The sequence below is a fragment of the Nicotiana attenuata genome, chromosome 1 (genome assembly GCF_001879085.1).
Source record: "Nicotiana attenuata strain UT chromosome 1, NIATTr2, whole genome shotgun sequence".
Taxonomy (NCBI): Eukaryota; Viridiplantae; Streptophyta; class Magnoliopsida; order Solanales; family Solanaceae; genus Nicotiana; species Nicotiana attenuata.
The window spans coordinates 4,594,699-4,607,451 of NC_031989.1; the positions used below are offsets into that span (position 1 = coordinate 4,594,699).

The 12,753-nt window shown below is 36.7% G+C and overlaps 1 protein-coding gene and 1 pseudogene across 1 annotated transcript; one reads left to right on the top strand and one right to left on the bottom strand.

Annotated features, from left to right (window-relative positions):
* Nucleotides 1,213-1,661, top strand: LOC109232565 (uncharacterized mitochondrial protein AtMg00810-like). Its single transcript, XM_019398333.1, has 2 exons — nucleotides 1,213-1,467; nucleotides 1,524-1,661. The coding sequence occupies exons 1-2, from the start codon at nucleotides 1,213-1,215 to the stop codon at nucleotides 1,659-1,661; spliced, it is 393 nt and encodes a 130-aa protein (XP_019253878.1).
* LOC109227232 lies at nucleotides 6,146-10,139 on the bottom strand (annotated as a pseudogene).

The window sequence follows — 12,753 nt, forward strand, 5'->3', positions numbered from 1 at the left end:
AATACGTTGTTCCTCATCCATTGACTCCTCCATATGCTTGACTGGATCAATTCCCATGTCACCAACAAAACACAATGTTGAAAAGTGTTTAGAATGAGGTCCAATACGCCCTAACTCCAAAATTGCATTATTTTTGACATCCTCAATTTTGCACTCTTCGTCAACCTTGGCATCATTAATAATATTTTGGTCTAATAGTTGGAATTCCTCTTTCTGCTTCACAAGCTGGCCAGTATCCACAAAAATTGGTTGTAGGGCATCAGACGCCTCAACCTTTTTATTCAATTGATCATGCAGGTCATGGATATCTAACCCAAATTGGTCTATCTCTTGCCTGAGCTCGGTTCTTTCGTCTATCAGCTGTTCTGTCATATTTAAAAGACCATCACAGAGAAACTCATGAGATTTTATCAGTTGAGCAAATATAGCACTAATCTCTCAGATTGAGCCAAAGAAGATAGAGGAAGCTCTAAAAGACTCAAGTTGGATGCAAGCGATGCAGGAAGAGTTAGATCAATTTGACAAAAATCAAGTTTGGAAACTGATACCCAAACCTGAAAACGTTCCCATAATAGGAACAAAGTGGGTTTTCAGAAATAAGTTGAATGAGGATGGAAAAGTTGTAAGAAACAAAGCCAAATTAGTTGCTCAAGGGTATTCACAACAGGAAGGAGTCGACTATGACGAAACATTTGCACCAGTAGCTTGACTAGAGTCTATACGAATCCTTCTAGCATATGCATCTTTTAAGGGATTTAGGCTATTTCAGATGGATGTTAAAAGTGCCTTCTTGAATGGTTTCGTTGAAGAGGAAGTATACGTGAAACAACCTCCTGGTTTTGTAGATTCAAAGTTTCCCTATCATGTATATAAGCTAACCAAAGCGTTGTATGGACTGAAGTAAGCTCCACGATCATGGTATGAAAGACTCAGCTCATTTCTTAGTGATCATGGTTTTACAAGAGGTAAAGTAGATTTATTAAAAGATCATCAGAAGGTAATCTCATTATTCAGATCTATGTTGATGATATTATTTTTTGTAGTGCTAATCCTCTTATGTGCAAGGAATTTTCAAATCTTATGCAAAGTGAGTTCGAAATGAGCATGATGGGAGAGCTAACGTTCTTCCTTGGACTTCAAATCCAACAATCTGAAGAAGGAACGTTCATATGTCAGACCAAATATACAAAGGAGTTGATCCAAAAATTCGGCATGAGCAATGCTAAAGCTATTGGCAGACCAATGAGTCCTTCAACGAGCCTCGCCAAAGACGAACAGGGAACCCCTGTTGATGAAAACAAGTATCGTGAAATGATTGGCTCACTTCTCTATCTAACTGCTAGTCGACCGGATATTATGTTTAGTGTCTGTAAATATGCCAGGTTTCAGTCAGCTCCTAAAGAATCACATCTGACTGCAGTAAAAAGAATTATTCGATCTCATTGGGACTGTCTCTCATGGACTATGGTATCCTCGCTCTAACACGTTTCAATTAGAAGGTTTTTCAAATGCTGATCTTGCAGGTGATAAGGAAGACAGAAAAAAGCACAAGTGGAGCATGTCAATTACTTGGTAAAGCATTGATTTCCTGGAACAGTAAAAAACAAGCATCAGTTGCACTATCTACTACTAAAGCTGAATACATCGCTATTGGACAATGATGTGCACAATTATTATGGATGTCTCATCAACTTGGTAACTATGAACTATCGTTTAAACCTATACCTATTTTCTGTGATAATTCTAGTGCTATACGTCTCTCTAAAATTCTTGTGCATCATTCTAGAGCAAAGCATATAGACATCAAGCATCATTTTATTGGAGATCATGTTCTTAAGGGAAATATAGAAATATCTTTTGTTGGAACAACTGATCAATTAGTGGATATTTTTGCCAAGCCTTTATTAGAAGAAAGATTTTGTTCACTAAGAGAATTACTTGGCATTATTTTCATTAATAGTTAATATTAGGACCTATGCGCCATCATTTCATTTTATATGCCAAATGTTCTATATCTTTTCTTAATCATTAATTACGCTTCCGATTTCCCTCCTTTCTCCTCTCTTTTCACATCAGTCGTAGATTTCAAAGAAGGAAAGCCAATCATCACGTTTGATCAACTGACGCCTTTTCCTTTTCTGTACTCAACAGTCAGAAACCCTCTTTTTAATGCTGAACCTCCTTTTCAATCTCCATCGTCTCTATCGCTTAAAAAGCCTTCTCCGAAGCCTTGCCCAAACAAAAATTTCTTCAATGGCCAAACAGCCCAAGAATCCCCCTGCCTCCACTAGGAAGAGCACTCGCTCCAGAGCAAAACCCCCTTCTCAGCCCCCTAAACAGGTAGACCTAGGGTCCGATCATTCTGAGGGGTTTGCCTCTTCTCAGGCGGACTTCTCTGATCATTCTCAACCCTTAGGAGAAAAAGCCTTGGGAAAACGACCTATGGAAGAACCCCCTATTTCCCTCACTCCAAAGAAATCAAAAATAGATCTTTCTAGTTCCCTAGAGTCGGAACTCAATTTTTGGGATTCTCCAAATAGGGACTTTTTCATCGCCCTAAAAGACAAGCCTATTTCTCATGGGAGGGTAGTCGACCTTGATAACATGGAAGCCCTAAATTGTAAGGTAAAAGATCTCTTTGTTTATCAAGGGTGGTCAAAGTTCTTTTCTGTTCCTCCTCCTAAAGTCTATGAACCCCTAGTGAGAATGTTTTATGCTAATCTTCGCTCTAGTAAGTCTAATAAGTTGGTCCTTAGTGTTAGGAAAGTGTATTGTTCTTGATTGTGCCATGTTTCATTCAATTTTTCAGTGTAAGTGTTCTGGTTTCCCCATGCTTTTTAAAAATTCCTGGCCTGATGATTTTGAAATTTCCTTTGATCAAGCTAAAAGGTGTATTGCTGAGTGTCCATCTGAATCTCTCCCAAACCAGTTAGGCCCTAGTGATATAGTTTCGAAACTCGTGTTCTGGCCCACATTGTTGCAACCACTCTGCTTCCTCGTACTAGCTCTTTCTCCACCTTCTCTCTAAGAGACACCTTTCTGGTCTATTTCCTTGTGACCAAACTCAAAATCAAGCTGTCCTACTGGGTCATCAATTTTATGATTGAGAGTGCAGACGATCCCACTAGTTTACCCTATGGTATGGCTATCACTCACATTCCGGAAGCTCACAATATTTCCATATCTGCATATCCTTTTACCTCTGTTTCAAAATGTTACAACTCCCGAGCTTTTGCAAGTATGGGGTATGTGTGTGTGAAGGGCTCATGAGTCTAGAAACAATAAGGAGACGTCAAGAATGCTCAAACAGACTCCAAACCCAAACCTTCTGCTTCCCATCCTAGCCATAGTGATCCTGACCTTGCTGAAAAACTTAGTGCCATTGACAATCAGCTCTCTGCAATCAAAGATCTTCTTATTTCCACTCAGTCCACTGTTGGTACAATTCATGCAATCTCTAAAGAAACAGGGTCTGATGTATCCAAGATAAGAGTTGCGGTCCTCAGAGTAAGGGAAAACGCTATCAAGGAATTCAAGGAGGTTCATGACAGGCTTGATGGAATGAGTGTCTCAGCCAATGTCAGTTTTGATCGACTGAAGGAGGCGATATGTAATACTCTTATCTGCGTCGTTAATGTGGAAGTTTAAGACTGCTGTGCTGTTTTTGGACTGAAAAGTCAGTCGGTGGATAATTTTTTTTCTTGTTTTGCTATAACTCTTCTAGTATATCCTGTTATAAATCCTATCTCCGCATGCCGTGTTTTTTTATATATTATGAATCCTGCTATTTCGCATGCCCTCTTGGCTGATTTCAAAAAGGGGGAGAAAGGATATATGTATTGTACAGGTACGTACAGGAGAAAGTCAGCTTGGTACTTTTTGAGGGGGAGTCATAGAACCTGCAGAAGTCGACTACATGCGCCTTAACAACTAGCACCTGACAAAGTTAACTGCTCTTATTTAGGGGAGTAAAATACAGGGAAGTCAACTGTTGTTTATACATATATATTATTTTGTTATCATCAAAAAGGGGAGATTGTTAGATCTGATTTTAATGATGAAAATAATATATTTATTCCTTGTATCGGAACTCATGGATAGCACTCAAGATTGAAGAAATCGATCAGCAAAGATCAAGGAACTCATGGATGGAATACAAGATTGAAGGAATCAATCAGAGGCAATCAAGGATAGCAGACGTGATTAAAGAAATTGTTGATACTGACGGAATCAATCAAGGCTAAAATGAAGAAAACATCGTTTTCTGATTTGGTATGATATTTTGGAAGAAAACCTGAAAGCAATGCAATCAAATTTGGTAGAGCAAAAGAATGTTAATACAGCCAAGCCTCACACTAGCTACCATCAATTCTATATAATTACTCGGAGCAATGTAAGCATAACGTCACGCTCAGCTATAAGAGCGGTAATAGATTGCATATTGTTACCAAAATCCTGACAAAGCAAGAAAAAGATTGCTAAATTGAGATCAGAGCAATCTATCTAGTGCTTATGCTTTTAGTTGTTAAATTATTAAGAAGAATTTCCAAACACAATAAACATCCGGATGACATATATGTGCATGGTAAAAGATCACCAGTTAATTACCTGAGCTATCAATATTTTTGGAGAAAATTATCTCGAATTCCTGCATATACCAGATTCTTTTTTACAATGTTTCAATCAAATATAAGGATTTTAGCATCTTTTCTTGTTGTTATCTAACATTAAATTCATCTCGGTCTCAAGATGATTCCTCGGCTTCATGGACACTACACACTCCTCCACAAGACTTTTAACAGAGGAAAAGAATTATCAAACAAGCCAATAGAAGTAACCAAAAAGAAATAGCTGCTGAGATAAAAAGAGAAAGAATAACTTACATCTGTTAGAGCACCATTCATTTTAATCATTACAGGTATTCCCTGTCAATCTCTTTGGTGAGAATATGAGTAATCCCCCTTCTCGAATTCTAGATGTGGCTTGAGCAATTGGCAGCTGCTAATTTGTAGTTCCGAGATGGAAAAGGCTTCGCCTCACAGTGGAAATAGGTGCTCCACACTGCTCAACGCTATTTCTATAAGAAAACAAAAATAATTAACAACAAGCAAAGAGAAGTAACGAAAACAAAAAGTTAAAAAATTCCTATATAAGATGGTATTGAAACATACTACAAAAGTAAAAAAGACTAAGCTCTTTCCCGTGTACCTTTGAGTTGTACTACTAATCAGCATATCAGTAGAAGTAAAACGTATTTTCGCGCTCATAAAATACCAGATGACAAGTTTAATACCGATCCTAGGCTTAGGTGAATAGGAAAGAGAGAAATGTAAAACAAAGGAAGTTTACTTATTTCTTTAACACTTTGGAAGTAAATGTACAAACACTTACTGATTAGTTTGAGAGAGTTCTAGCAAAATGTTGGAAGAAAACCTGGAAATGGTAGAACATTTCAATGTTAATACAGCCGAGAACTACTACCATCAAATCTATATGCTGATTAATCCATGGTAAAAAAAATTACTTGGCGCAAATCAAGTTGCATTAATTTTACAATACACAGAGCTTACTTAGTGTCACCCTCAGCTATAATAAAACTACACAGACCTATTGTAACAAGGACATATAACCGAGGGAATAGAATGAATCGTCTCTTTTATGTGGTTAACACGGGGCCGAAAGGTTTGACGCACGTTCCTATCTTTGCCGGAAACACTTTGGACCAGCTCAATCCAGAACATAGTATCAGCACTGATAGTTAACAGCACATGGTCATTGTTTTATGGACAAAATATCAAAAGAGAAGTAGTACTGTTAAATGCAACACAAAAGAGAAGTACTTTTCTTCACTTACACTTACTGATTCATTAGAGAGACTCCTCGCAAAATGGTTATCACTCGTCAAACATTGCATTTGTTATCGGCTATGATATCTTGTAACATAAATCTGGAAGTGGTGCAATCAAGTGAAAATGTTTAAGAAGAAGAGTTTGTTACTTAGAACAAATAAATGTTGACTAATCCCCAGTAGAGAAAGAATTACTCGGAGCAAATCAAGTTTTATAAAATGTATAATGACCTAATTGATACAGAGAAAAGACTAATCCTTTTCACTGACTGATGAAAGAGAACTAATGCTGGCAAATTACACACAGAAAAGAAGTACGTTTCTTCCATTCACCAATTGAGCAAGGAGATGATCATACATAATAACCTTAATATGGTGCTGATGCTTTAAGGTTTTTAAATTATCAAGAAACAAACTCCTTTTTTTTTTTTTTTATTTGATAGATAGGAAACAAACATTCTGCCTCGTGTATCTTTGAGTTACGATAGAGCAAGGCAACTCGCACATAATATCCCAGTTTTCGAAACCGCGATGGTAGATGTCTAAATATGTGAGAGAGGGGAGTCTCTCTAGATGCCACTCCTTTCGGCTATTCACCAGTTCACCGCAATCCGTGATCCCGAGGATTTCTAAATTGAAGGGCAATCCTCCTTCAGGAAAGGACTCTATTTCTGGACAATTTTTCAGGTACAGATCTCTAAGAGATGGAAGGAGCTCCTGCATATGTTCTGGCAGCGACTTCAGCTTCTCGCTGTTGCTAATAAACAAGTTACACAAGGGCGTTGTCTGAGCCACCGAAAGTATTTCAAGATTCTCACATTTATTGATTTTGAGATCTTCAACCCCATTGGGAATAAAAAGTCTAGTAAGGCTTTGACAGCTTTCTACTCTCAGATAGCGAGCAACTCAGGTGATACATCATCTATACAATCACATTCTTCCAGTTCCAAACTTTCAAGAAACATGTTACTTCCTCTAGAAATCATCTTACCAACTGACGACTCCAATTTTAATTTCCCACAACGCTTTATCCTTATTTCTTTCAAGGTATTTGGCAGACTGCTAATAGGCAAGGAGGTAAGAGAGTGACAATCACTGATGCATAATTCAACTATCTGTTTCATTCCCTGAATTTGAGACAAAAACAGTTCAGCATCATCAAAAAGAACTCCAACTTCAACTTCAAACCTTTTTAGACTTGGAAATTTTACAGGTGTCTCCAGATTGAGTTCCGGACAATGTGAAATTGTCAATTTTGTCAGAGAACAAAGATTTTCAGGCAACTTTCCAATCAACTTGGGGCATTCTTCAATTGAAAGGTGTTGAAGTACAGAGAACTCCCCATTTCCTAGTACATGCCACTGCTCCCATGCCAACATCTCTGCAAAATCAAGTTTTTCAAGAGAGTTAAAAGGCTTTTTGGAGGACGAACTACCATAAAATTCTTCAGTCACCTCTATTATTCGATGCATCCCTCGAATTGCAAGGAATTTCAAAGAAGGAAGCTGGCCTAATGCTGGCAAGGAATAACAGTCCTTGCAATTACTTAGAGACAATTCCACCAGCTCAGAAAATGAATAATCAGCTAGCCAATTTGGAAAGTTTGTCCCTCTATATCCGTTGATCTCAACTTCTTTTATGTTTGGATTTGGATGTAGCTCACCAAGTATGTCTCTTTCATTTTGTGAACTGTCCGCAATACTTACACTCCACTCCAATAATAACTTCACAATATGTTCCTTTCCTCTCATGTTTGCCTTCAAAGCTTCCCTTCTATCCGCCACATTTTCCAACTGTCGAACTGATAGAGTTCCATACAAGTTGCATAGTTCACCCAAATCTTCCATTCTCGAACCACTCCGATCACCTACAAGAAATTCAGCTCCCAATAACACATGAAGGCTTTTCAACTTGCTCAAATGTAGCGGCATCATCAAGCGAGAACTGCCGCTAATGTCAAGGTGACGCAAGTTTATCAACTTCTCCATCTGCCGCGGTAACTCCTTAAGAAATTCACAAGATGACAAGAGAAGTATCTCCAAGTTATAGAGCACACAAATTGAATCCGGTAACTGTTTTATCTCTGTCAAAGAAAGGTCCACCAATCTTAGGAGTTTCAATTTGATAAACAAGACATCCGGTAACTCCTTGATATGATAATGAGACAATGATAGTGCCCTTAAGGATGTTAATCTTGGTAATATGTTATGCAACACCCTCTTGCTTAGAGAAGAACCGTGTGGCTTGATATTGTAGATTGGAAGCAATGTCCTCAGCTGCTCCAATTTGTAGAGAGGTTCCAACTTTTCAAAGTCACCATGGCCCATTGAATAGGACACATGTCGACTTCGTTTCAACATATCAGACTCTTGGTACTCTTCCAACCTAACACAAAGTTTTGAAGATGCAACTTGGGCCAAATCATTGACAAGGTCATGCATTAAGAATTGCTCTGCATTATTTTTAGAAGACTCTGGGACCCTTTCGAAAAGTGATCTTGATTGCAACTCGAGAAAGAATAAGTTGCCTAAATCTTCAATTGTTTCATATTTTTGCAACCCCTGTACTAGACCATTAGCAATCCACAACTGAATGACTTGTTTTTTCCGAAATGGATAATCTTTCGGAAATATTGCACAGTAAGAAAAACATTGCTTTAAATGTGCAGGAAGATCGTTGTAGCTCAACATCAATGCTGGTAATATGCCATTGTCTGGCAGCTCCCATACTTCACTTCTCAAAATGCGTTTCCACCCTTTAATATCTGATTTGGAACGTAAAATGCCAGCAAGCGTCTTTAGAGCTAAAGGCAATCCTTTGCACTTAGCTACGATTTCTTTCCCAACTTCTACATGTTCTAGATGTTCCTTAGGATCCATGTTGTCAAATGCATGTCTTTTGAATAAAGACCAAGAGACATCACTAGACAAAGTATCCATGCCAATGATTTTCTCATTACCCATCGTCTTGGCAACACTTTTCTTACGTGTCGTCACAATGATCGTACTTCCCGTATTTCCTTGAACAAACAGATTTTTCAAGTCATCCCATGCATTATAGTTGTCATTCCAAACATCATCCAGAACAATAAGAAATTTTTTGGCCTTTAAGCTTTCCTTCAATTTGACCTGTAGCTGATTAAGATTGTTATTTATTTTTAAGTCAAATGAGCCTATTTCTTGAAGTAACCCTTTTGTTATTCTGAAAGCATCATATGGTTCAGACACACAAAACCAAGCTTTCAAATCAAAATGGTCTTTCACCTTCTCATCATTGTAAACAGCTTTAGCAAGTGTTGTCTTGCCAATCCCAGCCATTCCAACAATAGGAATTACTGTCAAATTTTTGCCATTTGCAGCAACAGATAGTAAACGGTCCACCAATTCCGCTATTTCATTCTGCCTGCCAAAGATTTCAGATTCATCAACCACAGAAGTATCTTGTCTAGTACTAGTTTCTTGTTTACTCGAGTCAAGATATGACTTTAGGTCAAGGCGACCAATTTATTTTTCCAACTCCTCCAATGTTTCAATGGTGTCTTCCAACTTCTCCTTCATGTTAAGAAAACGTTCATCACTCAAACATAAGTTGAGGTCACTTACCTGTTGGTTGCTTGTTTCTGCAAGATTTTGATGCAGACCTTCCACTTTAACTCTCAGAAATTCATAATTGATTTCTTCCATTAAGTTTTCAGCACTGTCCACAGCATCTTGAAGCTCGTTAAGCCACTGGTTGACGTATGGATTTGATGTCTGCTTATTCTCAACATCACTTAGCACAGCTTGAAGACCAAGTAAAGTCATCCTCAACCTCTTTAGCAGTGCAACATCATGCTTTTCCCTCTGAAACATCTTGAGCAGGTCACCCTGAGGAGCAAGCCTATCAAAGAGAACATTCAAAGCTGAAGATAGAAATGCACCTCCAACTGCTAAGCCAATATCCATTTCTGAAAAGCTGCAAAACAGGCTACCACAAAATGATCAAGAATTTGGAGATAATATAAATGTTTCTATGTTAAAATAGCCTTAGTTTGTACCTGGTCAATGCTAAAAGTAATATGAACAAGAATACTCTGAGTATATGCTAGTTGTGTCCGTGCTAGCATATATCTCTGTGACCACATATCTCTCTCTTTCTTTTCAAAAAGAAAGACTTTTTAACCAACAAAAAGACAAAGACTTCATAGTAGAGTCATATTTCTTAACTATTCATTGAATAGTTAAGGTAAGAGTGGAAGGCTACTGGGAGTGTAGAAACGGACATGATGTAAATTGCTGTGAGGTATGTGTTAGGTGTGCCTTTTGCTCATATCAAATAAATTATAATATTTGATATGATATTTATATCAAATATTTGATAGAAGTAAATTCTTCTTCTCATATAATTCCTCTGTATATGAATGCAAATACTTTTTTGATAATAGAAACACTCACATCCGAGCAAATGAAGAATCATCCTCATAATTTTTTAGATTGGTTTTTCAAGATTCGTTTTTGGTACGGTACTATCTATTTGAATCTAAATCACTATTAATTATATTGTAATATTTCACAATCTTAGTTTCATATTAGATTATAATAAACGTACATATAATAAAAATCGGAAAACACGGTGAAAGAGCGAAAAAGAAAAGCTCACCAGTAACAACACAAAATCTAAGGTAACTTATTTCGAAAAGAAGAAAAAAACTTATTTTGAAAAGAGGAATAGACAGTCGGTAAAAGACCAAAGAATAGGCTTCGATTCTCAATATTTTTTCTGAATTCTTCAAGTCTTTTACTGCTTACTATCGATTTTTCTTTTCTTTTTCTATTTATGTTCATAATTAATTTATTACTCTTGAGTGGGCGTTGTGGTTCCAGAATTTGTCAGGTAATTTATTACTTGTAAGGCAGTTGAATTCGCCGGCGATGCTAAGGTTTAAGGGTGTGGGTCGAGAAAGAGAATAAGATAGAGAAAGAGAGGGAGGAACAGAAAGGAAGGGTGTACGGGCTAATGAGGGTTGTGAGTTGTCAAAAGTTGATTGGTTGGTTTTGTACTCGAACCACATGCGCTTTGATGTTTTGGCTAAGTGTAAAAATTGTGTTCAATCGACACAATTTATATTCACTTCAAGTGTTTAATAGAAATAAAACTAAGTTCAAATTATGAAATGGATGTTATTTTTTTAATACACCAAATTAAATAATCACAGCATAACTAATCTCAGGATAACCAATTTTGACATTATTAATTTTAACGTAACTAATCTCATCATTACTAATATCAGCATTATTAATACACTCTATTTAATACTATTCTTATTCACCCTACCAAACAACCTCTCTTTAATGTCTTAAATAGACATTAATCTATCTTGAAATAGTCTCTAAAAAGAGCTTTGTTTTACCTATTAATTGAGATTGCATAAAGATTTAATTAAGTGAGGATGCCATCCAAAGAACACGTAGCAAGTAAGAGTCAAATTAAAGATACTTGTGCTCTACATGTTACAGCTGAATGCCTTCCAATTATAGCTCTACATTCATACATATCTTCTAAACAAAGAGTAAGACAAATTAAACTTTAATAAAAACAAAAGCTGTAAAACTTTCATAAAGCAAAGTTAATATGACAACTCTTGAAGAAATTGAACCACCCATTAGCTGAGACTAAACTTGTGGATGGCAATTAAGATGAAACAGAGAACAAAGATTTTGAAAGACATCCTTCTTTTTACTAATACGTTTAGGCAAGTAAATTAAGGTTTTTCCTAAACAAAAGAAAGTCACGGTAACCCTACTTCTTTAATTTCCTCGTTATATATTTCTGTTTCTTTAAACACTATCTTCTCTTTTTTCCTTTTTTATCACCATTATGTCCGTGCTATATATATATATATATATATATATATATATATATATATATATATATATATATATATATATATATATATATATATACACACACATACACACACAAATATACAAAATATACAAATTTTATACGCTTTTCTGGTTATCCGATATAAATAATTTTAATTGCGGACTAAAAGTGATATTTGCCTATCGTTGTTTCAAATTACTGGTACTGGCCCCAGATATGCCTTTAATAAGTCCTCCACGGGCCCCTTTAGAAGATAGGGGCGGCTTTCTTGTGGTAATAATTGCGAACATCTCTCTTGGCGATGATTAGGTGAAGGAAATCTACGAGAGAAGGTTCTCGAACCGGGTTAGGACCGAATGGAGCGCGGCAACCCTAACTGCAAGGCTAGATCCAGATCCCCCATATCTTCCTTATCCTAATGTTGTCACTGAATGAATCTGGTAACTAATGCCGCCAGAGAAGCTGAGGTGAGTATCGTCGGACTTTGACAGATGAAAAGAAATCATCTAGTATTTTCAGTCCACTATATAAACACCAGCTTCTCTTTGTAGAAGGAACAAGAGAATAGAGCAAAGAAGAAGAAAGAGAGGGCATGCAGTTGAAAGTATCAAGTCAAACATTTTGATTAGAGTAAGTATTTGAAGAATTGAGTAATGTGTCCTTTTTCATTTTCCTTGTTTAGGTTCTGTTTATCCAAACATTGGATAACAATTAAATTTGTATGCGATTTTAAAGATAAATAGTTTAATTCTACACAAATAATTAAGAATATTTGATAAATGAATTAAAGACAAAATAAGCAATCAAACCAATCGTGATATTATGGCCAAGCCTGACTTGGCTTGAAAAAACGACCTCGTCCTCGATTGGACCTCCGCTTCGCGCCCGGTTGTGAATTATGAAGAACAGGATAAGTGAACAAGAACTTTATCAGTATCTAAAAGGCATAAAAAAAATTGTGTTGCTTTTCTTCATGTGTTACAAAAGAAAAAATTCCCCTTTATATAGTAGGAGAGTTTTACCCCTAGTATAAGTCAAAA

Coding starts and splice junctions, on each gene's coding strand:
- LOC109232565 (XM_019398333.1), top strand. CDS start 1,213: ATGAGCAATGCTAAAGCTATTGGCAGACCAATGAGTCCTTCAACGAGC. Junction 1,468..1,523: donor ACTGTCTCTCATGGACTATG/GTATCCTCGCTC, acceptor CTGATCTTGCAG/GTGATAAGGAAGACAGAAAA.